The 26,090-nt window shown below is 36.7% G+C and overlaps 1 protein-coding gene and 1 pseudogene across 6 annotated transcripts in view; one reads left to right on the top strand and one right to left on the bottom strand.

The window, feature by feature from the left end:
* dgkb (diacylglycerol kinase beta) overlaps window positions 1–26,090 on the bottom strand; it is a 328,171-nt gene that overhangs the window by 268,126 nt on the left and 33,955 nt on the right. For 5 of the 6 annotated variants that reach the window (XM_008112613.3, XM_062984283.1, XM_062984284.1 and 2 more), the window contains exon 2: window positions 9,754–10,012. In XM_008112613.3, coding sequence (XP_008110820.1) covers window positions 9,754–9,823 — 70 coding nt within the window. In that variant the 5' untranslated portion in view covers window positions 9,824–10,012. Of the gene's footprint in view, window positions 1–9,753; window positions 10,013–22,192; window positions 22,212–26,090 lie in introns of those variants that run through there. The other variant, XM_062984281.1, reaches the window with a different exon arrangement.
* Window positions 20,867–21,701, top strand: LOC100564130 (store-operated calcium entry-associated regulatory factor-like; annotated as a pseudogene).

The raw sequence follows: 26,090 nt of genomic DNA, 5'->3' as shown, positions 1-26,090 counted from the left end.
TCAGGCCCCTTCTACACTGCCATATAATCCAGATTATCAAAGCAGATAATCTTGATTTTATATGGCAGTGTAGAAAGGTCCTCACAAACATATATATCTAAACTAATAGTAAACTCAGCACTGCTTTTGCTTTGGGTTTTTGTTTTTAGTCGACAGTCAACATGCCTTTAAGACAAATACAATTAAATTAATGGGGCTACATCCAATGTTTCAGTAGAAGCTGCACTGAGGTCCCTTCAACACAGCTGTATAAAATTCAGATTATCTGCTTTGAACTGGATTATATGGCAGTTCAGACTCAGATAATCCAGTTCAAAGCAGATAGTATGGATTAACTGCTTTAATATTCTGAATTATATGGCAGTGTAGAAGGGCCCTGAGACTTTGGGAATCTTTCGTGCCACCATAAAACCTACTCTAACCCAGCACCAAGCTGTTTTGGAGGACAAATGGAATGTCTTACATTCCTATTAGATCCTAGGTGACTTGCAGGGAGATTTTAAAAAAGGAATAATTGTGCCCACATTGAAGCAGGGGCTTGGGAAGAATCAAGATCTTGTTGAGTGTAGAATGCCAATCATGGTTCTTGCTCCATTTGTTGGTTACAAATATGACTCAAGTTCCACCCATATGTGACAAACCTTAGAATGCTAAAGGAAACAAGCAGGTAGACGAGTGCAAGGACTTATATTTCTATGTTTCACCCTTACAGGATAAACAATTGTGTGAAGAGAAATGTGTGTCATGCCTACATGACACACCTTCACTAGCCTCACATCAGTCATAAAGCAGGAGGATTTTAGACTATATAGGACAGTGGTTCTCAACCTGTGGGTCCCCAGGTGTTTTGACCTACAATTTCCAGAAATCCCAACCAGTTTACTAGCTGTTAGGATTTCTGGGAGTTGAAGGCCAAATCATCTGGGAACCCACAGGTTGAGAACCACTGATATAGGAGGTTGCACACAAAGAGGACTCTCCCTTCTACATGTGATTCTTTCCAATATGGAGAATCCTCCCATCAGAGGATACAGCCAGAAAGCATGTGCTCCATTCTCCTCCTCAAGCAATGGTTAACTCTTTTAAGAGTAACTCCAAATTAGAATACTATCTAATGAAATGCCAGGAGGAAAAAACTTATAAGTGAGCCTAGGGGTAAGGATGGAAGGAAATTAAAAACAAACATCAGTTGGGAAAGCACTCTTACTGGGATCCATTAACAGGATCACATACATTACAACCTAATTCAGACACACTATTTGTCATTATAAATGCCAAAGCCTTGTATAGCCTCTTTTTCTTCTTCTTTGCACAACAGAAGAAAATCAGAAAGCTCCATTAAAGTTTTGTATGAAACAGTCATTTGTCACCTCATGAAATATGACAAACGATGGTGTCTGGAAACCATTCATTTATTGTCAGCCCAGAATTAGATTAGAGGTTATTCATCCTCTAAAATTCTAAGCTCAAAATAAGATTAATACAACAGCCATTTCCAAGCTTCACCTAGTAAACATTTCCACCATACAATTTATAGGCACACATTAGGATAAAATGAAAAAATATGTCATAAGAAAACAAGATTATAAAATATTATTCAGTTTATTATTCAGTTTTCTTCACACATCACAGCTGGATTATTGCACCATTACAACAGTAAACAAAATGCATAAAAACACAATATTTTGAAAGCAAATTATTTAAAAATATAAACAGCGTTATCAAAGAAGAATAAGGCAAGGAATGATAAAGAGCAGCATCAGATGGAATGATGGGCAGAATGTTACAGTCACTTTAAAAAGACATTTTGAAATGGGAGCTAACACAATATTTTGGAGTTAAAATATAAAATTAGATGAGCTAGAGTAGAGTGAGTTGTCAAAATCAAGGGCCTGAATTAATGTTAGAAGAAGCAGGAGCAAGGTAGAGAGATTTGTAGCATGATACTGAGAGGTAGGCTTATAAGTTTGGTTTTACATAGTAGAGTCTCAATTAATCGGCACCCACAAAAATTGGTAAATAGTGGATAAATGTAGTTTTTGGTTGAGAGTTACTATGAAAAACCGGCCTGGCAAATGCAACATCCCATACTATACCGTACCACCTCTGTACTGTATATCAAAGAAAAGCAAGTAGGCTAAGTTATTACATAAAACCATTATTTGTTCTTCCTTATGAAATGACTAATTCTTCTGGATGTCTCATGAAAAAATGTGTTACATGTTTTAGCTACTTGAATCCTAGATCTGGGTGGATCCAAAAGCTTGCCAGGATCTTAAATCCAATTTACAGTCCCAACCAGAGTAATTTCATTGAATCACTGAGATTGATGTAATGTTTTCGGGTTTTTAAAAATCATGTCAAAAGTGACTTGAGGGTCCCCCCCCCTTTTTTTTCCCAATTGCACCCTTACCCCAATCTGTGTATGTGTCACCACAAACCCCACCCCTACCCCTATAGTTAATTCTTGTTTGTCTGTGTACCTCGTGTTGAAAGAAATCTCAATAAAAAGTACTTGCAAAAAAAACAAAACAAAAGTGACTTGAGGGCATACTGCAAGTCGCTTCTGGTGTGAGAGAACTGGCCATCTACAGAAATGTTACCATTCTGCTGGAGGCTTCTCTCATGTCCCCGCAAGCTAGAGCTGACAGATGGGAGCTCACCCCATCTTGCAGATTTGAACAGGCAACCTTTAGGTCAGCAGTCCAGCCAGCACAAAAGTTTAACCCACTGCGCCACCACTGGGAGTGTTTATTTACCATTAAACAATTAATTCAGTTGATCTCCTCTAGTTAAGACTATCAATTAGGATTTAGAACATTATGTTTAATCTCTGCTTGATATATTTCATTATGTATTTTGTGGAAATACATTTTAATATGTGTATTTTAAAAAACATTTTTAGGTGAATGTCACTCTGTAGACCACTATGGACCCACAGTTTTGCAGAGGACACCTAGAAATTTCAAATTGGACATTTTTCTCATGTAATTCTTCATAGGTTTCACTAGACTGACATTTTTAAAACGAGTAGACGGTACATTTTGTTCTACTACAGTAAGTTTACAATTAAGGAAACAGGCCTAATTAAGGTTTGCTTAATGCAATAAAAAGCCTATTTTCTTCTCAAAACTGAGCCTGCTCAGGAGGGATTTTAAAAAGAAAATTGAAACAGTCGAAATGGATTGAATAGATAAATTAACATTGGTTCCTCAAAGAATTTCCAAATGCTTCTTTCAAATAGTTTATCCTTGAACGTTAGCTCCTGAAACACAAAGAAAATAGGCACTAAACATTTGCTTGTGATTTTCCATGGCAATGACTTCTCCACACCTGATAGCTCTCTGTGCACACAAACGCCCCCACAATATGCAAAAACATCTCCATTAATTCAGCGTCAGAGCAATTCCATATGGCAATGGGAATATGCAAGGCATGCAGGATGGTCTCAGACAATCATTTTAAGAATATTCAGTGGATCCCCAGGTCACAACTATGGAAAGAAACCTTTATGTATAAGGTCTATGATTGGTTATTATTTTTATAACACTGAACTAAAGACTCCTTGGCCATTCTATATATGCAAGATTAACATGGTCTAATGATGATGTTCCATTATTATGTTTTATTATAGTTACATCTGTGATCAAGAACTAATAGAACAAGATGCTTATCTACTAATAAGCTGCAGATTTATCTTCCCTTCTACATAGGTATGTTTTACTACAAAGATGAGGAGTGCTGGTCCCTCCACTCCTATTGTATTGCAACTCTCATTATCTTTCCCTACTGCCTTTGTTGGGAACTATAAACCAACAACATATGGGGTACCACAAATTCTTTACCCCCATTTTTCAACTTCTCTGGTGTAATGCCTTGCTTGCAGGGTATTTTCAAATTATATGCAGGCTGATAACTCTCCGGCCCTTTCTCCACTGCCATATAATCCAGATTATCAAAGCAGATAATCTACATTATCTGCTTTTAACTAGATTGTTATATGAGTCTACAGTGCCATATTTTCAAAGCAGATAATCTTGATTTTATATGGCAGTGGAGAAGGGGCCTCAGATACCTATGAGTAAGGTCTTAAGTAAACAGAGGGTTAACCATCTTTCGCAATACTTCTTCTTAAGCCAGACATTTACAAAAACCACATATCTTAGTAAGTAAAAATACATATTAAAGTTATATTTTAAAATAGAACCAAGCATTGTTTATGTATAAAAACTGCCCCATAGGTTACTTGGAAAGGTTCTCCAAAAAGATGATAGAGATATATAAGCCAATGCTAACGTGTTCTATGTACATTCTTCCAATATAAACAGTAGCTTTAAAGGAGGCAATTTTATTATGACTGCTCAGAGATGAAGTGTGCAGGCAAAACTGTTTTCTATCATGGTAAACAAGGATTTGCAAGGAGCACTGTATGTTTAAACAGGTTGTGCACCCTGACCATATCTTTGTTATTTTTCTTTACCCATATGATTTTATGCTATGATGATGATGATGATGATGATGACGACAGATTATAGGGAGCATACAATTACCTCCTTACAATACCGTTTGTCAGTCCATTTCTAGATTGGTGATATCCTATAAAGCAGTGGTTCTCAACCTGTGGGTCCCGAGATGTTTTTGGCCTTCAGCTCGCAGAAATCCTACCGTAACAGCTGGCAAACTGGTTGGGATTTCTGGAAGTTTTAGGCCAAAACACCTGAAGACCCACAGTTTGAGAGCCACTGCTGTAAAGGTTTATAAAGCCCAGGGCTTGGTTTTCTGAAGGACCATATTCTCCCATTCAAGGTTATTTGTTTTGAGATCTCCAGGAGAGGCCATTCTACCAGTCTCACAGGTAAATTTTGTGGGAACATGGGAAAGGGCTTTCTTAGTGATTGTTCTACAAGTCTCCTGGAGAGGAATTAGTAACACGCTGCAAAGTAAAATTAACATCTATATACATGATGTGGGAGTAAAGACTCTTCAAACTGCTGTTCTATTGAAAGCTGTATTATAAAACCTAATGGCACTTCCCTTCTAGTGTATTACAAATGGATTTTAAAAGTCATATATTATGTGCACAATATAGCACAGTGCCCTTCTCAAGACATGCTCAGAAATAAATAATAAATCTATCATTAAAGAACCATTTGCAGTCCTCTTCTATCCCTCTCTTTCCCTTTCTCTCACACTAGTACTCACCATAGAAGAAAAAAAGAGTATTCAATTTCAAATTCAGCTGTAAGTGCTAAAATGAAGCAAATTGGCTTTAGATATGCCAAGGAAAACTACACTACGCCCTCAAATCACCTTAAAATGTGTTGCTGTTTTTACAGGTTCAAAACACACTGGCTAAAATATGACCTTTTAAAACTCAATTCCAATTACCTCAAAACTGCAATTTATTTCAGAAAACTTCAATATACAGCATCATACAAACTACTTTAGAAAGCATTATGCAGGCAAAACTGGAAGCAAAGAAGACTGTATTTCTTTCAATAATAAAAGAAAATATCTCACCAACTTGGAACATGATTTGGGGCTCAAGCAAGCAATTTCTTTACTTTGTTAGAGTGACATTATACAACACTAGCTGTGCCCGGCCACGCGTTGCTGTGGCGTTGTCTGGTGGTGTTGGTGAGAAATTTGAGTTAGTGGTGGTATTGAATGTCTGTTGTATGGTTGTCTTTATGTTTAGTATGTATTTGGTTGTTTGTGTAATGTGAAAGTGGTGAGAGTAGAGGGGGTCTTTGTCGCTGTGTAGTATTGTATAGTATGCATACATTGTCCAAGTGTTGTGAATGGTTAGATTGTGTCTTGGTGCATAGTAGAAAGGGTTGGGGTGGATGGTCGTTAGGGGTGTGTCGAAATTATTGGATGGTATAGTTCTATGATTATTATTGTTGTTGTTGTTGCTGTTATCGTCATGATTATTATCTTTATTATCATCATTATTATTATTATATAGTGGGTGGATGGCCATCTGTCAGGAGTGTTTGGATTGTGTGGTCTTGCATGGTAGAAGGAGGTTGTACTCGATGATTCTTAGGGCTGTCTGCAAACATAAGAATTCCGTGATATTAGTATTGTTATTATCAAGAGGCTGTATGGGGACAGCTTTTTCCCATTGTCTGCCTTTCCTTTTCCCTGCCGGCCTGGATAATCCAGAAACTTGGATAAGCGAGGCTTGGATAAGTGAGACTCTACTGTAAATAATTCTGATGATGGGTGGGCACTAGGACCCAGGGGACAGCTTTTTCCCATTGCCTGCCTTTTCTCTTCCCTGCCGGCCATGAGGGCTTCTCTTTCCCTCCCGGCATGGCTCCCGATGGTGCGTTGTGGGTTCTGTCCATGTAGAGGTGCGTGACGTGATTTTGTGTTGTTTCAACCTTAAGGCGTGGATGATGAGTTGTGTTGTCAAATTTGGAGGTTGGGGGGCCTTTACTTTTGTGGCTTTGCTCGGTGCCGCGATTCCATAACCCTTTTATATATATAGATTATAGGAGATCAACACAGAACCTGTTTTTCTAAATGGTGACAGGTTGAAGTGGAAGTAATCAATTCTCTTCCACGACATCTATCAGTACCCTGTCCAGCCATGTCCTTGGGGCATTTTTCAGCAGCCCCGTTCGAGATTCTTGACTGCTTCAGCAGGGGCGTGTTCCTACAATGTTCACATTTGTGGAGCCAGTTTTGCCCTGCATCTGGGATACATATGGATCAGCCACAGCATAATTTTTGCCTAAACTCAGAATTTCCAGGGACCTTTTGTAAAGTGCTCTTCTACCCTTAATGTAGCATACATTGGCAGTGTGTATCTTGTGGCCACCACAACCTTGAATTGGCTTCAAACTTTATTACAGTATATGGTTAATGTAGAAGTGTCCAAAGATACACATCACCCCACTGAATCTGCCAGATATACATTTGCAAGAATGAAATGACAATTTGGATCTCTGCTCTTCCAAGAATGTCATCCTCAAAGCTTTGTTTGCCAAGGCAGGATTAAATGTGATATGCAAGGGGACACCAGCAAACAGTTAGGGGCCAGTATCATTGGGTGCCCAATTACCATATTTACTTGACTCTAATGCTCATATTTGTTGGCTAAATTACATAGCGAAGTGCACATTAGACTAGATGGTGCATTAGAACCATGCACATTAACCTGCCTGCATCCCTCCATCAGGTCAAAACTAATGAACTCGCCAGCTTCAGCCAGACTGAGGGACATAGCTTCCCAAGTGGTTTAATTAACAAGGCTTTCAAAATATTCTCCTCATTTGGGAAGTTCACCAACCTCGGCTTGAGGGAGGAGTATAGCTTCCTCCTGCCTGTGGGTCATTCTTCAGCAGATAGCAGAATAGCTGGCAGGCAAGAGAAAGCCACACACATTTGACAACAAAACCTTTTTTCCAGTTTTGGAGCTGGCCTGGGAGCAACAGATTCCTCCTAGTTGCTGTGGTGTTTTGCTCAGGGGAGACTGAGGATGTGGTTTGGGCAAACCAACCGCTTCCAAACCAGTTTTCTCCTCCCATTTTGCTTTGCAGCAAAAGTATATATAAAATTAAGTGAACACAATTACAGAACTGGCATTTTCTGTGCAGAAATCATGTTTAAAAACAGTATATAACATCTAACCACATAATACAATTTTTTTTCTGTGCAGGGAGGATTAAAGGGTTTTTTGGAGATTTTCTTCCTTTAGGAAGAAAAATAGCAAATAATTACATCCCTACTCTGGGGGAACGTCTTACCTTGATAGAATGTGGGCTGAAACAAATAATGTACAAGGGATCTATCATTTAAAATATTCAAAAAAAGATACAGTACAGTCTGTTTGCCAGAATCAAACAGTACCAGCTATGTTTCTCTTTAGTCATTTCCAAGTCAGATATTAATACACTTCTAGAAAGATGAAAATAAGGTCACATATTTTATGTGATAAGAAAAATTGCTTCAAAGTTTCTTTATATGCTTAGAACGAACCAGTCATCTGTGCACTAGATTTCCTAGCAGTTTCTTTCAAGTTTATATAACATTGACTTTAACTAAATCTCAAAACTAAGCTCAAAGTTCACCATATGTTTGGAACAAAAATATCATGCATAGCCAATTTCAGCTTAGATGACCACAATTTGGAAATACAAATGTGACTTGAAAGAAAGAAAGAAAACCCAACATGAATAGTTCCATAACACTATAATTATTGCATGTATATGGTATTTCAATTGTTTTACTATGGCTCATTCTTTCACCTTTTTTTGCTTCTGCACAGGAAGCACTGCTATTTCTAGCTATAACATTACTTGACAGGAAAAGGAAGCAACACACCAATTTAGCAACATGGATCAGGGAAACAACTCTCCAGTGCATTCCTGTGAAATCCATACTTTTACATGTAAGTGTTGGCATGTATTGCATGTCATAATGGATTGTTGTCACACTTCTGATACTATGATTTGTAAAATAAATCCAATACTTATTTAAGGATGGAAAGAATATTTGCCATTATTTATTTCCTTTCTGAATAATGGGTTTCAAGAAAGCCAATCTAGAAGGATAACTTTAGGAGAAAAGTTTGACACTGCATACTTTTGACATGGAAAATAATAAGTCATTCCTATAGATGTTGAAGCCAGAGATAAGTTTGGTGGGCCCTCAGTTCCTTTTGGGGGTTTTATTTCAGGACTGTCTCCCACCTACCCACCATCGATACCTAAATCTGTGGATGCTCAAGTCCTGTTACATACAATGGCACAGTCAAATTTTATATAAAATGATAAAACCTGGGTTTGTTGGTTTGTTTCTATATTTTGGGGGAAGAGAAGCTTATCTTAAGGCCATGGTTGGTGGAATCTATGGATGCAGAATCCATTTAGAGAATGGACTGCAGAATCCTGTTTCTTTCGATCCCAGCAAATATCTATTGTTTAATATATCTATATTCTCTTTTAAAAGCAAGAATTCTAGAACACTCAGATTATGTCTATGATGTGTGAAATGTTGGCCCTCTTGTCTCTTTTACTATTATATTTTTTGCATATTTTCATGAAATATTTACATGAAATGTGTCTAAAATGAGACAAGCAGTGCCAGGACCTAGTTATAACTGCATTCTACTATAGAGTTGTAGATGACCCAATTTAAGAAATACCTTCTCTTCAGTACTATCAACACACAAAAAGCCAGAAAAAAAACCAAAAATCCTCCAAAGATTATGTTCACATCAAACTGTATTTACTTTACTTGGAACTGCATTGTACACCTCACAATAAACAATCATCTGGTCCATAACCATTTTCACTTGCTGGATTTTTTAAAACTGCAACTTGCTCAGTGCACACAAGCATATAAATATATGCTTAGATTTTCTTTAATTCTCTTAAAACTCTAAGGGGGTCAAGCCCATTACATTGGGGCCACTTGCCATAAAACAAGAAGTCAATAGCAACAATTCAGTAATACAAAGCAATATGACTATGATTATATTTTTCAGAGTTTTAGATTATTTGATAACAATTTTGGGAAGCATTACAGTGTGATACACGTTTTGTTTTTGGTATTCTAATATTAAATCATGAAAAAAATAACAACTGAATAATACCTTAAAATACCTATTATCTACAAACTTTATTATACCAGCAAATACCATCTGGAGATTGCTATCTATTGCAGTTTTCCATGCAACTAAGCTTAATACAGTTGTATGAAAACTACAGGAATATAAGCATTTCAAAAGCAAGTACTTACATTCTGCATACTTCTGAAGCTGAGAAAATTCTGAAGGACTGAGGTTAGCCCACTTCTCCTGGTTAATCATGGTGCTGTACTGCAGTTTTACATACCAAACTGTCGTTGTTAAATGGTGGTCATAAAAATACCTCCAAGCAATTTTCCAATTTAGATTCTCAACAAATCAAATATTCGGAGAAAGAGAAAAATCAGTCTGCATTTAATTGCAAGATGGTGCTCATATACGATTCCTGGCACTGATGGTATCTTAAAATTGCTGTTAAAAGAGGAATTAAAATACAATTAGGAAACGAACACTTGTCACTTGTATACAATAAAATTAAAACTTTGAACAAACAAACAAAAAAAGCTCAATGTGAAGTCTTGGCCCTAATGACATCAATGATGAGACAACAGGGCAACAGCAATAAGATACTAGAATGTCTGTGTACCACATAAAGCTTCAAATCAATATATCACAGCTGAAGTTTTAAATATAGATTTTATTTATATATTTTAAAAACTAATATTTTAACTTGCTGCACTTTGTTAATGGGTCACAATATCGATTGGTTCAATTTTTGAAAGATTTATCACTTTGTTTCTTACAAGCCATAAAATTATAGTAAAATTGAGGATTTACATACATATGAATGTTGAGTTTGAAAAATGCAAGAAACTACAAAGCAAAATGAAAAGCTTAGATAACTTCCAAACGAGAGATTTCTTTAAGAATCAGAAAACAAACCACTTTATCTGAACCTTTTTCAAAGTTTGTGTGAATGGGTTTCATAATCTTTATTTCTAGTATTTCGCCAAATATTCCTAACAAAAATAAACTATTTTATCTCCCAACCTGAGAATGTATATATATCACTGGACACACTTCACATCCCTTAATTCCAATCTTTCCCAATTGTTTTGCTGAAACATGGTTGCCTCCTCACTGAAATCAATAATTATTGAAGAGTCCCTTTAAGACTAGATATTTTTGAATTCAATATCTAAATCTGGCATTAATTAATTGGCAAACAGTATACAGCACTCAGCTCAGCTGGCACCCTAGCTTCCTAAATCATGCTTTCTTCCATCTGCCAAGTTGTTAATTATTTTGAGACATAAAAGTTGCAATATATAAATGAATTGGGGATAACAATTGCAGGGAATAGGGGTTGTGGTGAAGAACATCATGCAAAGATTAAATAATTCCTCTTTTCTGAACCATGGCACAGCAGGCTATTTATTGACAAACTGGCTAGAATAGAGGATATTTATTATTTATTTATTTATTTATTTACATCACTTTTACCCCACTTTTCTCTCCGAGGAGACTCAAAGCGGCTTACAGTAAATGGCAAAAATTCAATGCCTAAAAACAATGTAAAAACAACAATTCATATAAAACAATCTACAAAACAATATGGAGCATGATAGGGGCTGCTATTCCCATGTGAAGTCAAGGCTATCCGAAACGTCTTCATATAAGATACTGCCTGGACTCTAAGATGTTTGGGAGAGAACCTTCTCTCATGGCCCTTCGATACAGGCCCTAAAATACAGAAGTAACTGGGTTAAAAGGGGGATGGCTAAATGACAATACCAACAAATCTGTGCTCATTCGCAGCAACGGACAAAAAACACGTGATAAAAAGGTCCACTTATATCCTATTTCCGGCTGAAAAATGTGCATATTCACATCACTGTATATTGCTGCAGTCATGCAAAACATGTGGTTTCCTTTCCTCCCCCGTTTAGACTGCTCCAGTGCACTTGAACTTTTAAAAAGCTTGAAACAGCTGATCAATTGATCGGGCTCTCAAACAGACACACAGGTGGTTCAAAGGAAACACAAATGGAAAGGCCAGAATGAAAATAAATATGATAGAAGAGGAGAGATGAGACTGATATTTGGTGAGTGAAGAGCTAGCTCAAAAATAAAAGCAAATCAGCCAATGGACAATATACACATAGCAATATCTGTATGAAGTGGAAATGAAAGGTAAATAAAACAATAGGGTTGTTGTGTGTTTTCCGGGCTGTATGGCCATGTTCCAGAAATATTATCTCCTGACGTTTCGCTCACATCTATGGCAGGCATCCTCAGAGGTCGTGAGGTATATACCTCACAATCTCTGAGGATGCCTGCCATAGATGTGAGCGAAACGTCAGGAGATAATACTTCTGGAACATGGCCATACAGCCCGGAAAACACACAACAACCCTGGGATTCCGGCCATGAAAACCTTTGATAACACAAAGAAAATGATACCGTGTTTCCCCAAAAATAAGACAGTGTCGTATATTAATTTTTGCTCCCAAAGATGCTCTAGATCTTATTTTAAAGGGATGTCTTATTTTTCCATGAAGAATAATTCACATTTATTGTCGAACAAAAAAAATGAACATTTATTATATACTGTACAGTAATTGTCATCACAAACCAGCATAACCAGACAAACTGTGAATCCTATCAAGAATTTCTTATTACTACCATTATTTCCATGTATATGGTATGTACATTTATCGATCCTGCATGCTCTGGTGTTCTGTTCAATGGGCATGCTTCCAAACAAAAACTTTGCTAGGTCTTACTTTCGGGGGAGGCCTTATATTTTGCAATTCAGCAAAACCTCTACTAGGTCTTATTTTCTGGGGATGTCTTATTTTAGGGGAAACAGGGTAGCTGAGCAGCTGAAATAGAGACAAGGATATTTGTTGGTCATTTCCTGTATGTCAAGTCAAAAAAGAAGAAGTTTCTAGGGAACTTTTTATAAAGTCTTTGACTTTTAATTTCATATTATGATGAATTATATTTTTCTTAATACTATTTCAATTTTAAATGTTATTGTTTCATTATATTTTATCAATGTCTTAACAGCTAATGCTATTGCAACTACTAGAGCTATTCCTAATTATATTACATTCATTGCTTTAATGTCAGTACATGGTGCACAGTGACAGCCTGCTTCAGTAATTTAATAAGAAACACTTCATTTCAACAGATCAGCATCAACGTTAATGTCAATGGCTGATTAAGAAGCAGTGGGGCAGAGCAGAGAAAGCCAAGGATACAGAAAAGGCGCTCTTGTTTTCATCTTGTAAATACTATTGTCTAACTCTGGAATGAAAATGAAAATGCAATGACATTGGATGCACTATTTTTCCTCTCCCCCGTGTTCTCGTTTCCCCTATCCTCTATCGGAAATACAGCACAAATATAATAAGTCATAAGATTACAAAAGGACAATGAAATGACAACAAAATTGGGAAAACAAAACAGATCCAGTGTACAAGTCAATTATCTGAGAACAGAGTAATAGAATTTTCTTTCTTTCGAAAACAAAACAGTCATGAATCTGATTAATTTTATCATCAGGAAGGGGCTCAATTAACCAGAAAAAATGTTACACCAGAAGAGAATGGAATGACTAAGAGCTGCTATCATGATGCTATGAAAATAAGAAGCAAAAGAATAGCCAGATGCATTTTTAGTAGGAATGGGAACTGCTAGAATTTAAACCATCTTCCCTCGACCCAGTTTTTCTTCAACAAAAATAGAACTTTAAGGTATTTTACATGGAACAGGATTACCTGGATTACCTTGTATAGAGGAGAGTATCAAATTCTGACTGCTCATATTTATAAAGATATTAAACACAACATCTAGAATGAGTACAAGGATGGAAAACATGATCTGTTTTATTTTCTTAATAAAAAAGTGTGTTCAACTCTGTTTAAAATATTGCTAAGCATTTGATGATTCACATTTTTGCTCCCTTACCTGGAAAAAAAACCCCTCTAGTCCCTTACATTAAAATGCTAAAACATGTCACTTAAATGCTGAATTCACAAAGTTGCTTTTCTTTTTCCAGTCGGAACAAAGGTTAATCAAATTCTCTTTCAGATTTGATATTACTTTTGATATTGAAAGTGAACAATATTTAATTCAAGTGATTCCTACTAAATGTCTCAAGGACCTTGTCTTCAGAATCCTAAATCCTGAATTAAAATGTGAAAGGACTGTCTGATTTAAAAAACAAAGTAGCAATTTTTTCCATTTTTATCTGCATGCATGTCTATGCATTATAATGAAACGACATTCAGGCTAATTTAAATGCTATCATTGTGATAAAAAATGTTCGCTCAATGCCATTTCTCTTTTTGGATCTTTTCTTTATACATACATGTTATAACTGGAATAATGATAGTGTATTTAGACACTACTTGTAACATTGCATTTGTTCCAAAGTTGAAATTAATAGGACTCCTTTGGATAAAAAAAGATGCAAGCCAGAAATTCAAAGTAGTTTCCCACTGCATGCAATAGCCACAGGTAATAGATCCTCAGTAATCCAGATAGTAGGAACAGGGGATATTGTCATCAAATGAACATTTCTTCTCCAGCTGACAAGATATTGCACAAACCCATTCCACACAGGTGTGTCCATTTTAACAGATAACAGGCTCCAATACAGTTGCCTGCATACTCCCAATGAACTCAGTTGGACTTGCGGTGAAAAAGACTCACTCATAGCAGTGTGTTGTGAGGTATGTTACAGCTCAAATTTTGAATTGCTTTCCAACTGGATAGAACAATCTCTCAACCTATATAAACATCACTATGGGAGATTGGTACATGTAAGGAGGCCTTCCTAGGCTCTTAGAGAGCATTTAGGGGAAGGATTTTTTTAAAAAACTTTATCACAACTCTTCTTAACCCCTTGGAGTCCTTGAGACTCAGTGGGGTGAAAATGCCCTCTGAGCCACCTACAAATCATATTGGAAGGATGTGTGTCTGAGTGCCATCAAGTCACTCATTAACTCATAGCAACGTCTTGAATTTCATAGGGTTTTCTTAGGCAAGGAATACTCTGAGGAAAATTTGCTAGTTATTTCCTCCGAAAAACACCCACTGGTGGGCGCAAAAAAGAGATGGTTTGATAGATAACTCATTATTAAAACTGACATACTGTAGTTTGATTTTGGGATACATGGCTCCTACAACCAAATATGCAGTGCGCCACTGGTCTTCACAGACTTGTAGTAGGTGAGGAGCAGGCATGTAGCCGAGGGGGGGGGGGAAGGGGCTTGAGGGGTTTCAGCCCCCCCCCCCCCCGAAATTCTCAGGGTGGTCCGTGAGAAGGCCTTATATTTATTATTTAAACTGTTACGTTTATTCATATCATGATCTGATCATTATGCTCAATATATCCAATATGCATGGGGGTATTGGGATAACGATACAAAAGGTTTGCCAGGGTAGACACTCTCCCGCTCAGACTCAGCCCCCCCCCCCCCCCCCCGGAACCAAAATCCCAGCCCCTCCCGAAACAAAATCCTGGCTACGGACCTGGTGAGGAGTAAAAGATACAGTAATTCAGTGGTACAGAAAAATGGTCTCCATATGCTCAGAGATGCTCAAAACATTTTTGATTAAGAATTTCATATTCTTGATTCTCTGAGCAATCTTTATAGCTAGCTAGCTACGAAAACAAGTCGTGGATCAACATCTTCTGACTGAACCAAATCAATCCTCATTAATTTTTAACAAAGAAAGTATAAGAAGTATGAACGAAGTGTACATGTTGGTAAGGGTGGAAAGAAAAGAAAAATAGACCAAAGATAAAACGGATTTAAGAGGTTATAAGATGAAACCCCATGCTTTGGGACAGCCTTTCTCAATCTGATTAGATCAACTTCCACCATTTTCAGATAACAATCATACTATGGGTTTGCAGTTCATGTTGAGGAAAAAATGAACAAAATATACCTTCCAAAGTGTGATAATGCTCTTGTCATTCTCTGGGAATCGCACTGTGTGACTCAACACTAGTGTCTCAAACACATTAATATCTGACTAGTAATCCAGTTTCAGTTATTTGTTTTCATTGTAGTGAATGTTTTTAATTTATAATGATTAATAGTGTCAAATTAATTTTCAAACCTAGTATTCCAAGTTCTATACTAGGACCTATCACCTCAAATATAGAAGGCAAAGACTCCCATCTATCTCCTAAGTTTAAGGCATTCCGCTGATATCATGTTTAGCTATCTTACACCTGGGTCACCATATTAATCTGCAGTTCATCACAATAGCAGGATATTGTGACTCACACTGCTACAATTATTGCTCTTCAAAAGGTGATGTATTAAATTGTAGTTACAGAAGCAAGTAGTCATAAAGTTTGATCCATATTTATGAAGTTATGAAAATAAGGATAACATGCATTTTCAAATTGTGAAAAAAAATCAACAACTGATGAGACACACTATTTAGGTTTTTTACACCAAGACAAATAAAATTATAATTAATCCTTCCATTTCCCCAAAGAACGGTGTTTATTAGTCATTATAGGAAACAGAAAACAGCCATATTGGGTTTTCTAGGAATAAATCAAGGAACCTACTGGCAGCCTAATCCTAAAAACATTGGCCTAAATCCAAAGAGCCATATGACTTGATTTCATGTGCCCAAGGGAAAACTGAATTTCAGTTCTCTGAAAAGAAGTATCTTCCCACACCCTTTATTACATATTAAACCTCTTCTAAAATTTTACAGACAACTTATAATATAGTATGGGAGTCTGTAAACAAAACAAACAAAAAAACCCTGGGCACACTAATGGTTCCAAGAAACTTAAAACAGACATTTGAATGTTGGCCTCCAGTATATTTGAACCCATTTCATTATTAATGGAGGCAACAACAGCAGATTTTTTTTCCTATTAATCTGGGCCAAATCTTAAAGTACTTAAAATTGGCTGGATCTTTTGTTTAAAATATTCTAATATACTCACATTCAGATAGATAGATGGATAGATAGATAGATAGATAGATAGATAGATAGATAGATAGATCATACATACATACATACTCACTAAATGAAATGAAACAGGAAAATTGGACTTCAGGGACATTGATGAAATGCCCTTGACAACCAAGTACTGCAGTCTAGGTTCAAACAAAGTGCCAGGCTTTATTTGATTTCTTTTTGATTAAAAATAGATTCTCCAGAAATTGTCTAAAATACAACAATTGTACTAACTCCATCTAAATGTACGTAGACAGATACAGATCTTCTGAAATAATTCACCTTTAGTCATTAATAACAAGTAGCTTACATTCTTTTTCTAAAAGTTATATATTTTAGTCAGGATAACAGCCGATGACTGATTCTAAATCGCATTTACCTAATCAGCAACAAATACTGCATTCATTATAAAATATTTAACAAGAGAAATTACTTCTAATGTTATTACAAATGTTATACGACTAATCTATAAATTCATGAAGACTTGAACACTTCAAAGGTTAACTTATCACATTGCTTAAAATATTTTTCCCAATTATCTCAGTAGAAAATTGCAATTTAACCAATGTTTTGTTTATTATCTAAGTGCTCTCTACAATTGATTGTATTTGGTGGAAAGAAATAATGACAGAAGTGTTGATAACGTATAAATCCCAGGTTCCAAAAGGTATCTATTCAGCAAAGAAAGTGAAGTTTCTTGTTCTACTTTCTTAAAATGTGCATCCTCGCATCATATCTCAAAGTTTTTTGAGAGGAAGCCACAGGAGATAAATCTATTCCCCTTCAACACACATCAAAAAAGACAATGCTGGAAAAGAAAAGAAAGATGTTTCCTCAATGATTCTCTTAAGTAAGAGACCATAGCCCCTTTCACACCACATAATTATAGCTCTGTATAAAACTATAAATGTCATAACAACACCATATGATTCTATGATCCCATGGAAACTAGGAATTTGCACTCTGGGTGCAAGTATTTAGAAGCCTCAGTGAGGAAGAAATATTACTTCACTGAACTACTATCCCAAGATCCCATAAGATGAAGTTATAAACATCCTCTTCTCTTGGACTGCTTGAGGGCACATCCAGACAGCTCCTTTAATGAGGGATTCCCACAATAAAAAAGGGGGCTGTCTAGATAACGTCCATGAAAAACACGAATTCACCACAAACTAGGAAAACCCTGGTTTGTGGCAAATTAATTTGATAGTGGGTTTATTCCATGCCTTCTCGGAAGGCGCAGGATAAACCCACTACTTCCACTATCAGGACTCAAAACAGCAGTCCCATGATTTTCTGGGACCATTATGACATGTTCTATGCCTCCTCAAGTAGTTTGCAGTTCTTAAGTCCAGCAGGGGATACTGTTCCTTCAGCAATGTTGAAGTAGGAGTCAGCTACCTGTGTAGGCAGCATCAGTATGTATAAGAGTATTGTACACAAAATTAAGTCTGAAATTGCATTCTTTCTGGCTCATATAACAAATCATACATAGGAGTTTTATGGTTACCAGAAATATTTCAAAAATTGGCATAGGAATGTGCTTTCTCAAATTATGGAAGTCATAAGTTTGACTCACAGCCATCAATTGGCAAATCTGAGCACATTAGAATTTAAGCTACATTAAAGAACTGCAAATAAATCAGTTTCTTCATTTCCTTTTATATACAAATAATCGAACTAACAGAACATATATAGAACAAGAACATAAAATGCAGCTACTCTTGATAACTGATTCTAGTATAAAGTTTTAAAATACTAGCATGTCTACTGCTTTTGAATAAAATGATAATAATTCTCTAAAACAGAGATTATTATACCACATTTGAAGCCTTCCTTTTTCATTCCTTCCTCTAATTTATTTTGTGTCTTTCAAATATGTTTAAATCTGAAAGAATTATTGTTTCAGTCATAAGCTTCAAAGCTACATTTAGATGGCTCTCAAAATATTTCTTTCTGTGTAAAGGACAAAAAAACCCATATGCCTATTACCTTATGTTCATCCAACCTGAAGTAAAAAATTCACAGAATTCACTCTTGTGTATTTCAAATATTAGGTCATCTGTCAAGTTTACTTTTCTCATCATGGAGACAAGTAAAGATGGCCAAATTGTAATGGTATGTTGAACCATATGAATGAACCAAGAAGGAAATATATCTTGAACAAGAATGATATGCCTTACCTTTGTAAATGTTTTATCGCTACAAATAATTATGATTTTGCGCTTCCAATCTTTAGCAATACGAAACTTTTAATAATGGATATGTCAAAATTTCACAAAGTACAAATTGATTAGAGCTGCAGTCCTATCCCCATTTCCTGGGATGTAACACTCAAGCACTTAGTTGTGTAAACATCTACAGTACGTATATTGACAAGATAGAAGATATTTTTACAAATAACAACATATCTTATTTTTGCAAAAGGTTTGCAGATTGTTTTCTTGATTTTTAAAAATCTGTTATTCACATATATAAAAGAGGCATACATCTCATGTTGCTATCGGCCTAAATGGCTTCTGATAAGTTGAATAACAACTCCAATATGGAAATATAAGAGGCGGGAGGCAGTGAGTGGGAAAGGGTTGCACACATGTTCATATCTCATGAACTGCTACTGAGAGTGAATGGAAAAACAATTCAGTGGATCATGGAAGACTGAAAGAAACAAGGGACATTCTTAAGAGGGGAGAGATCTGAAGTGTAAACATGTTACAATGTCAGAAATCATTTGTACTGGGCCAACTTGGCTTTGTAATTTGGTTTTGGGAGGCTTAATTCAAAGGAACCTACACTGAATAAATCCATCAGGTTTCTGGGTGGATGGTTACTGAGTCTCTGTGGTTTCCTGGTCCTCCAGCATGACTTTATAGTATTTTTCAGGCAGAAAAAAATCAGTTCAGTGGGATTCATTTTCATGGTTTCATGCATCCATGTGAAATCCATGAACATACAGTATGAGCATGGTTGTTCATAATGTATTTGAAACCACTTCATAGAAGAGCTCCAATATATGGTACAGCCCTCCTGGGGTCAATTTTCAGGTCATGTTCTGTTTGGAGGAAAAAGGTCTCTCCCAGCCATAAAATGGTCTAGAGGGAACAAAAGAAAATCGTAAAAATGTACTTCATTCTACTACACACAAATTTCACTACCACCAACATGTGTAATGGGAATGACAGATGTATCTAAAGAACAGGATCAGAACATGAGACATGAGCACCTACCCAATGCAATAGCATGGGCACTAATGGTTATCACTGCTGACAAACAACCCACTGGCTTGGAACCCGCATTTCTGGACAGTTTTGTGAACCAAAAAAGGCAACACTAGAACAAATGGATCTAAACTGCCAAGAAGCTGATTGCGGGTAAGTATTAGGGGAAATGTGTTGTCAAAGGCTTTCATGGCCGGGATCACAGGGTTGTTGTATGTCTTTCGGGCTGTGTGGCCATGTTCCAGAAGTATTCTCTCCTGACGTTTCGCCCACATCTATGGCAGGCATCCTCAGAGGTTGTCCATACCTCACAACCTCTGAGGATGCCTGCCATAGATGTGGGCGAAACGTCAGGAGAGAATACTTCTGGAACATGGCCACACAGCCCGAAAGACATACAACAACCCATTAGGGGAAATGTCAAGCAGCTGTTGAACAGCTGAACAATATCCCTCAAGAAATGTGCTGGTTATATTTCCCAGAGCAAATTTAAGCAAAAGAATGACAAAAGAATGTCAAAGATTGCATTCAATAGATTATCTCCAAAGCCCCATATATGCTTCTGTGTTGTTGTTGCTTTTTTTTACTTCTTCTCTTGATAGTAGAAATTAGTCATTTTCCACTAGCACTAACTTATTCATATGATGTACAATAAATGATCAGGAGCATAATGATTCCCCATGGCAACTATTTCTTTGCAAAAATGAGCACTCTAGTAGAGTGTTTTATGCTCATATAAGGCAATACAAGTGGCTGGAATGGTAATTTTCACATAGGGAATGGCATGACGCATAAAAACAGTATGAGATTTAGGTATAATAAAAGCTGGGGAGGGTTGGGAAGGATATTGGCAAAGATTGCAACCTCACAACATTTATTTTTCCATGAAACTCATGAAGCAATTAAAAGTTATTTGGAATTACAGAAAGCTATAAAGAACTGCTAGTAGTTTTATGGATATATCAACTTATTTTCTGTCTTATATCACTTTTGCATTCTTTACTCATAAATCATCAATGCTTTTATTTAGAAAAATTTTAATACACACATACGTATTAAAACATGCATTTTCCTTTAAAATGTATGTTTAAATGACACTTAAATGTACTGTATATTTAAGGCCTTGAAACTCTACCCAGGCAAGAATGCAAATTATCAGCGGAGTTCTCCAGTTCCTCAACTGCAGTGCATTGGAGGTTCAGCTGAATGTGATGCATATACCCCTGATGTTGTACAATGTCACAACAAAGGTTGGGATGCCTATGATGTACAGTGGGGGTGTAAAGCAGACTTCGATGCTGTCTACTGATTTGGAAAAATGGAAGTAAGCTATGAAGGTTATGATTATTCAGACGACCCTTACATCTTAAAAGGGTCCTGAGGCTTGGAGTACACATTAAAGTTAACCAAGGCAGGACAGCAAAAAAACCAGTTCATTTGGTGGGAGCTACTATTTCCCAACCTCTCATGATTCAGTAGGCTCAGGTTCTGGAGTAGTTCTGGTAATATTCTTTGTACTTATTGTTTATGGTGTCTACAAGCTATTCTTGTGTGATAACCGTCCACAACATGGCTTTGCTTAAGGTGACATGCATTCAGGAACCTACCAACAGAGCCCATCTCTTCCAGAATTTAAATCCAATCAAAGACCTCCTCTACCAGGATTTAAAACAGGCTTTACGGGAGCTGCAAGTGCTTCCAATTATTACTCAAATCCAGGGCCCAATTTCTGGACCGGATAAGGTGCTGGAGGGCTACTGGGATACTTGGCTGGCAACCGAAGGTCACTTTCACATGATACATATTCTCCATATTATGATACATGGACTGGTCCATATGCTCGACCACATGCATTTGGCAGAGCACATAACTCTACAACATCTCATCATTCAGGGACAAGATCCATCTCTGGTTGTGAAGGCACAAAACGGAGATGAAGCTTGGATTCTGTTATGTCTGAGCAGCTGAATGAAGGCAACATTTCAGCTATTCTAAAACTTGTTTTAAGTCTGTTTAGTGGACTTGTAAGATTTAGCTTTGGGTGACACATTCACTTGTATGCACTTGCATTTCAATTTTCATGTTTAAAGAAACTGTGTTTTGAATAATTTTGTGAAAAATAAAACAGAAAAAAGGCAAACACAGAAAAGATATATATTTAAATGCATGTTATAACAAGTTCAAATGACTAAGATCTGTGTTACCATATTTGGAAAAGTTCATAAACCAATGGACTAATGGTGAGTCTACCCAAGACTCTTCAGAGTTTGCAGAAACTTGGTAGTATCCTGGGACTACACAACAATCTGGACAACTTAAATCAGACTTGAATCATCCTGATCTACTGTCCAAACATATACCAAACTATCACCTTTTCCTTGTGCTGAATGGCGCAGGAAAAGGGGATGGCTCATCTGTGATGTCTCACCTCCTTCTTACTGTCCATGTGGGCACCCTGTTCTGACATCAGAAGTGTCACCTGTGTAAGGCAGGAAATTCGGACGAGCTTCTTGACTGGCTGGATATAGCAACCTGTGGGGTGAGGTGGAGGTCCAGTGAGGTCAATGAAGTCTTAGTCTGCCTGGACACTACCACAGAGAGTAGAGGCAAGTTTATCAGGCTTGTCCTAAATTACCATCTACATTTTAACCCAAAAATGTGGTTCTATTAATTTTTATGTGAATTCTCATATAATAGTAATAATAAAACTTTATATCCCGCTCCATCTCCTCGAGGGAACTCAGGGCAGTAATTTCTCAAGCATGTACAACAATACTGGTATTTGAGCAGGGCTTATATAATATAAAGGTGGGTTTATGTTAATTAAGAAATACCAGCATGTGCTATAAAAATTTCAGAGTTTTATATTTGAACATACGGTTTTTAATGTGGAAAAATAAGTACATTGGAGATTCTAAAATCTGACTACTGCATATTAGTGGCAATTCTTCTGTACTCAAATCTTTATTCCATCATGTTCATATACCAATGCACATATACCAATTGCACACTGAAAAACATACACCAATAGTGTACTGGATTCCTAACATAGAAGTGGAAATCATGTAACTCATCAGAATTTGCTGAAGTTCAAATTTCAGCACTCTAGACCAGGAGTTCCCAAACTAAGGCCCGGGAGCCGGATGCGGCCCTCCAAGGTCATTGACCTGGCCCCTGCCCTCGGTTTTAGACTTAGACTCCCCCAAAGTCTGAAATGACTTGAAGGCACACAACAACAACAATCCTACTTAACTTGACTATCTCATTGGCCAGAAGCAGGCCCACACTTCCCATGGAAATCCTGATAGGTTTACAGTATGTTGGTTAAAATTGTTTTTATTTTTAAATATTGTATTGTTCTTTCATTTACTAATACTGTGCTATGGTAAAAATATAATATATTGTGTATACGTATTGATAATATTATAATGTAATACAATACAATATTTATTTATTACAGTATTTCTACCCCACCCTTCTCACCTAATAGGGGGCTCAGGGTGGCTAATAATAATGATACAATATAATAATATTGTATAATATAATAATATTAATTATATATTATATATTAAATGTAATATTACTACAGTAGTCTCGCTTATCCAAGCTCCGCTTATCCAAGGTTCTGGATTATTCAAGGCATTTTTGTAGTCAATGTTTTCAATATATCATGATATTTTGGTGCTAAATTCGTAAATACAGTAATTACAACGTAACATTACTGCGTATTGAACTACTTTTTCTGTCAAATTTGTTATATAACATGTTTTGGTGCTTAATTTGTAAAATCATAACCTAATTTGATGTTCAATAGGCTTTTCCTTAATCCCGCCTTATTATCCAAGATATTCGCTTATCCAAGGTTCTGCCGGCCCGTTGGATAAGCTTGGATAAGTGAGACTCTACTGTAATAATATTACGGTATAGTGATATAGTACAATATAGTAATATATAATGCTAATATTGTGCTATGCTAATAATGTAATATATTGTATGTACATACAACTTGTAAGCCACTCTAAGTCCCCTTCGGCGTGAGAGAGGGTGGGGTATAAATGTAGCAAATAAATAAATAAATGTTGTTGGGAGGATTTTTTGCACTATAAATAAGACATGTGCAGTGTGCATAGGAATTTGTTCATATTTTTTTTTCAAATGATAATTTGGCCCCTCAACAATCTGAGGGACCATGAACTGGCCCTCCACTTAAAAAGTTTGAGGACCCCTGCTCTAGACTATACAACCAATGGAAACCTGAGACCAGATAACTCTCATCCTTAGAGCTGTATCACGCTGATGAGGTCCCCTGCATTGATTCACCAGCCTCTGTGGCAAATCTGTGGGGCAATCCCGGCGCCCCACACCCCTCTTCACCAGCAGAGGCGCTTCCCCATCACATGTGACGAAGCATTGCCATGCAGCTTTCAAATGGAACACATGGAGCCTCCAGTGTTCCCAGCACAGCCTCAAAGGATGCTTGCACCCCAGCTGAGGCACAGAGACCTGGTGGAAGTAAATCTATGTCATCTGATGGGTGGCATGGGGTTCTGTAGCTCAACTGAGGCAGAAACATCCTACGATGCTGAAAAGTAGTCATGTGGTAAAGTCCCTTGTTATGCCTAACCATATGTTGCTTTGGTCCAAAAGGAAGAATATCAAAGGCTGCCTATTTAGATCTCTTTTAAGAAATAAAAAGTGGGATATAAATAATGAATAAATAAATAAATGGTCCTCCAAGTGTTTTGGGGTTTTTGAAAAAATGCATTTTAACATTTGTTGGCATAAATCAGGAGAATCCTTCCACAAAAACATGACAGTTCTTGCTCTTTTTACCTGATTTGGTTACAATTGCAATTGTTATGATTATGTTGTATAAAAATGAGCTTCCTACCATTTCTCTCAATTTCAATTGAACTGATTTCACAGCTGTATGCAAATTTTTATAAAGTTTTTTTTAAGGAACCTATTACCCTCTGAAATCAGGCTGTTTTTTTATATGGTGTTAAATTGGACTTGTTGTAGTCTCAATATTTAAACTTTCTAAAACTACATTCAATGAGAAGGATGTGTGGGAGGGCAGCATATCACTCAACATTAGTGATTTCACAGGCACTAACTGATAGTTATCTACAAATAAGAACATGAACTTGATAGCACAGCTGTGCTACAATAATTGAAAAGGTCTTGTTTACTTACTGAATTACATTACATTTCTATCCTAGCTTTTTGCTAAAACAAGATAGTGCTTAGGCTGCCTTATGTCACTAAGATAAGGAATAAAGGCATTAAAACATCATTTAAACCAATTTGACAAGAAAAATATCAAAATAAGCAAACAGCATATCCTATATACTCACATGTATTTTAGTTTAAAATTCCACCCAAAAAACCTGAATCAACTTACCCACAGGTCAATGTGATACTGTACTTTAAGCAAAAAATGAATATCTTCTCTGTGTTTAATGGCAAAGATAAGTCTTAGTTCGTTTTAGGAGAACCTAAAAGAAGCACTACCTTTTTCGTCATGCCACTACTACTAGCCTTTTTGAATGCGTGGGTGAGAAAATGGTGGTAGTGGCCAGGGGCCCCATGAAGTGCTTTCTAGTGCTTTCCCTGTAGGAGAAAGAAGAGCCACATAATGATCCTGGCTTTATTCACTCATATTAAAATTCACGAGTTTGATTGAAAAAACTGCCCTCCACTTTTACACAAGTATATAAAGTCGTTTAAAGGGTCAAATTTGAAAAAATGCCTTCACACTCTTTAGTGTGAACTGATCATAGCTTTTAGCATTGCCCTTCAGTTAAAAGGCTTATTGTTCTTTCCTAGACTCTTGTTTACCAACATCGAGTGTGACACCACAAAAATTTAGTGTTCGTTGAGTTTGCATAGAGGCATGGTGTGCTTCCAGATGGAAGTGGCTGACAGGCTTCTGGGATTTGCATGCAGCAGTCCTGTGTTCCTTTTGCTGTATAACGTAGTGACTATACTTAACCTATGCAACCATGTAGCCCATCAGCTGTCTTGGATACCACAAGCTATAAAAACTGCCTAGTTGCATGATCTGGCCCAAAATGTTGCTTTAGCTCACTTTGAAGGTATGTTCCATAATCTACAGCAACATACCATAACAAATATAAGATCTGAATGGAAGAAGCCATTTTTAAAATAGTTTCACAAATATGTAGTTGACCAGTTTTAAGAACACCGAATACAGTAGAGTCTCACTTATCCAAGCCTCGCTTATCCAAGCCTCTGGATAATCCAAGCCATTTTTGTAGTCAATGTTTTCAATATATCGTGATATTGTGCTGCTAAATTCGTAA

The sequence above is a fragment of the Anolis carolinensis genome, chromosome 6 (genome assembly GCF_035594765.1).
Source record: "Anolis carolinensis isolate JA03-04 chromosome 6, rAnoCar3.1.pri, whole genome shotgun sequence".
In the NCBI taxonomy this organism is placed as follows: Eukaryota; Metazoa; Chordata; class Lepidosauria; order Squamata; family Dactyloidae; genus Anolis; species Anolis carolinensis.
The sequence above is the reverse complement of the archived record's forward strand: the minus strand, read 5'-3'. Positions and strand labels throughout refer to the sequence as shown.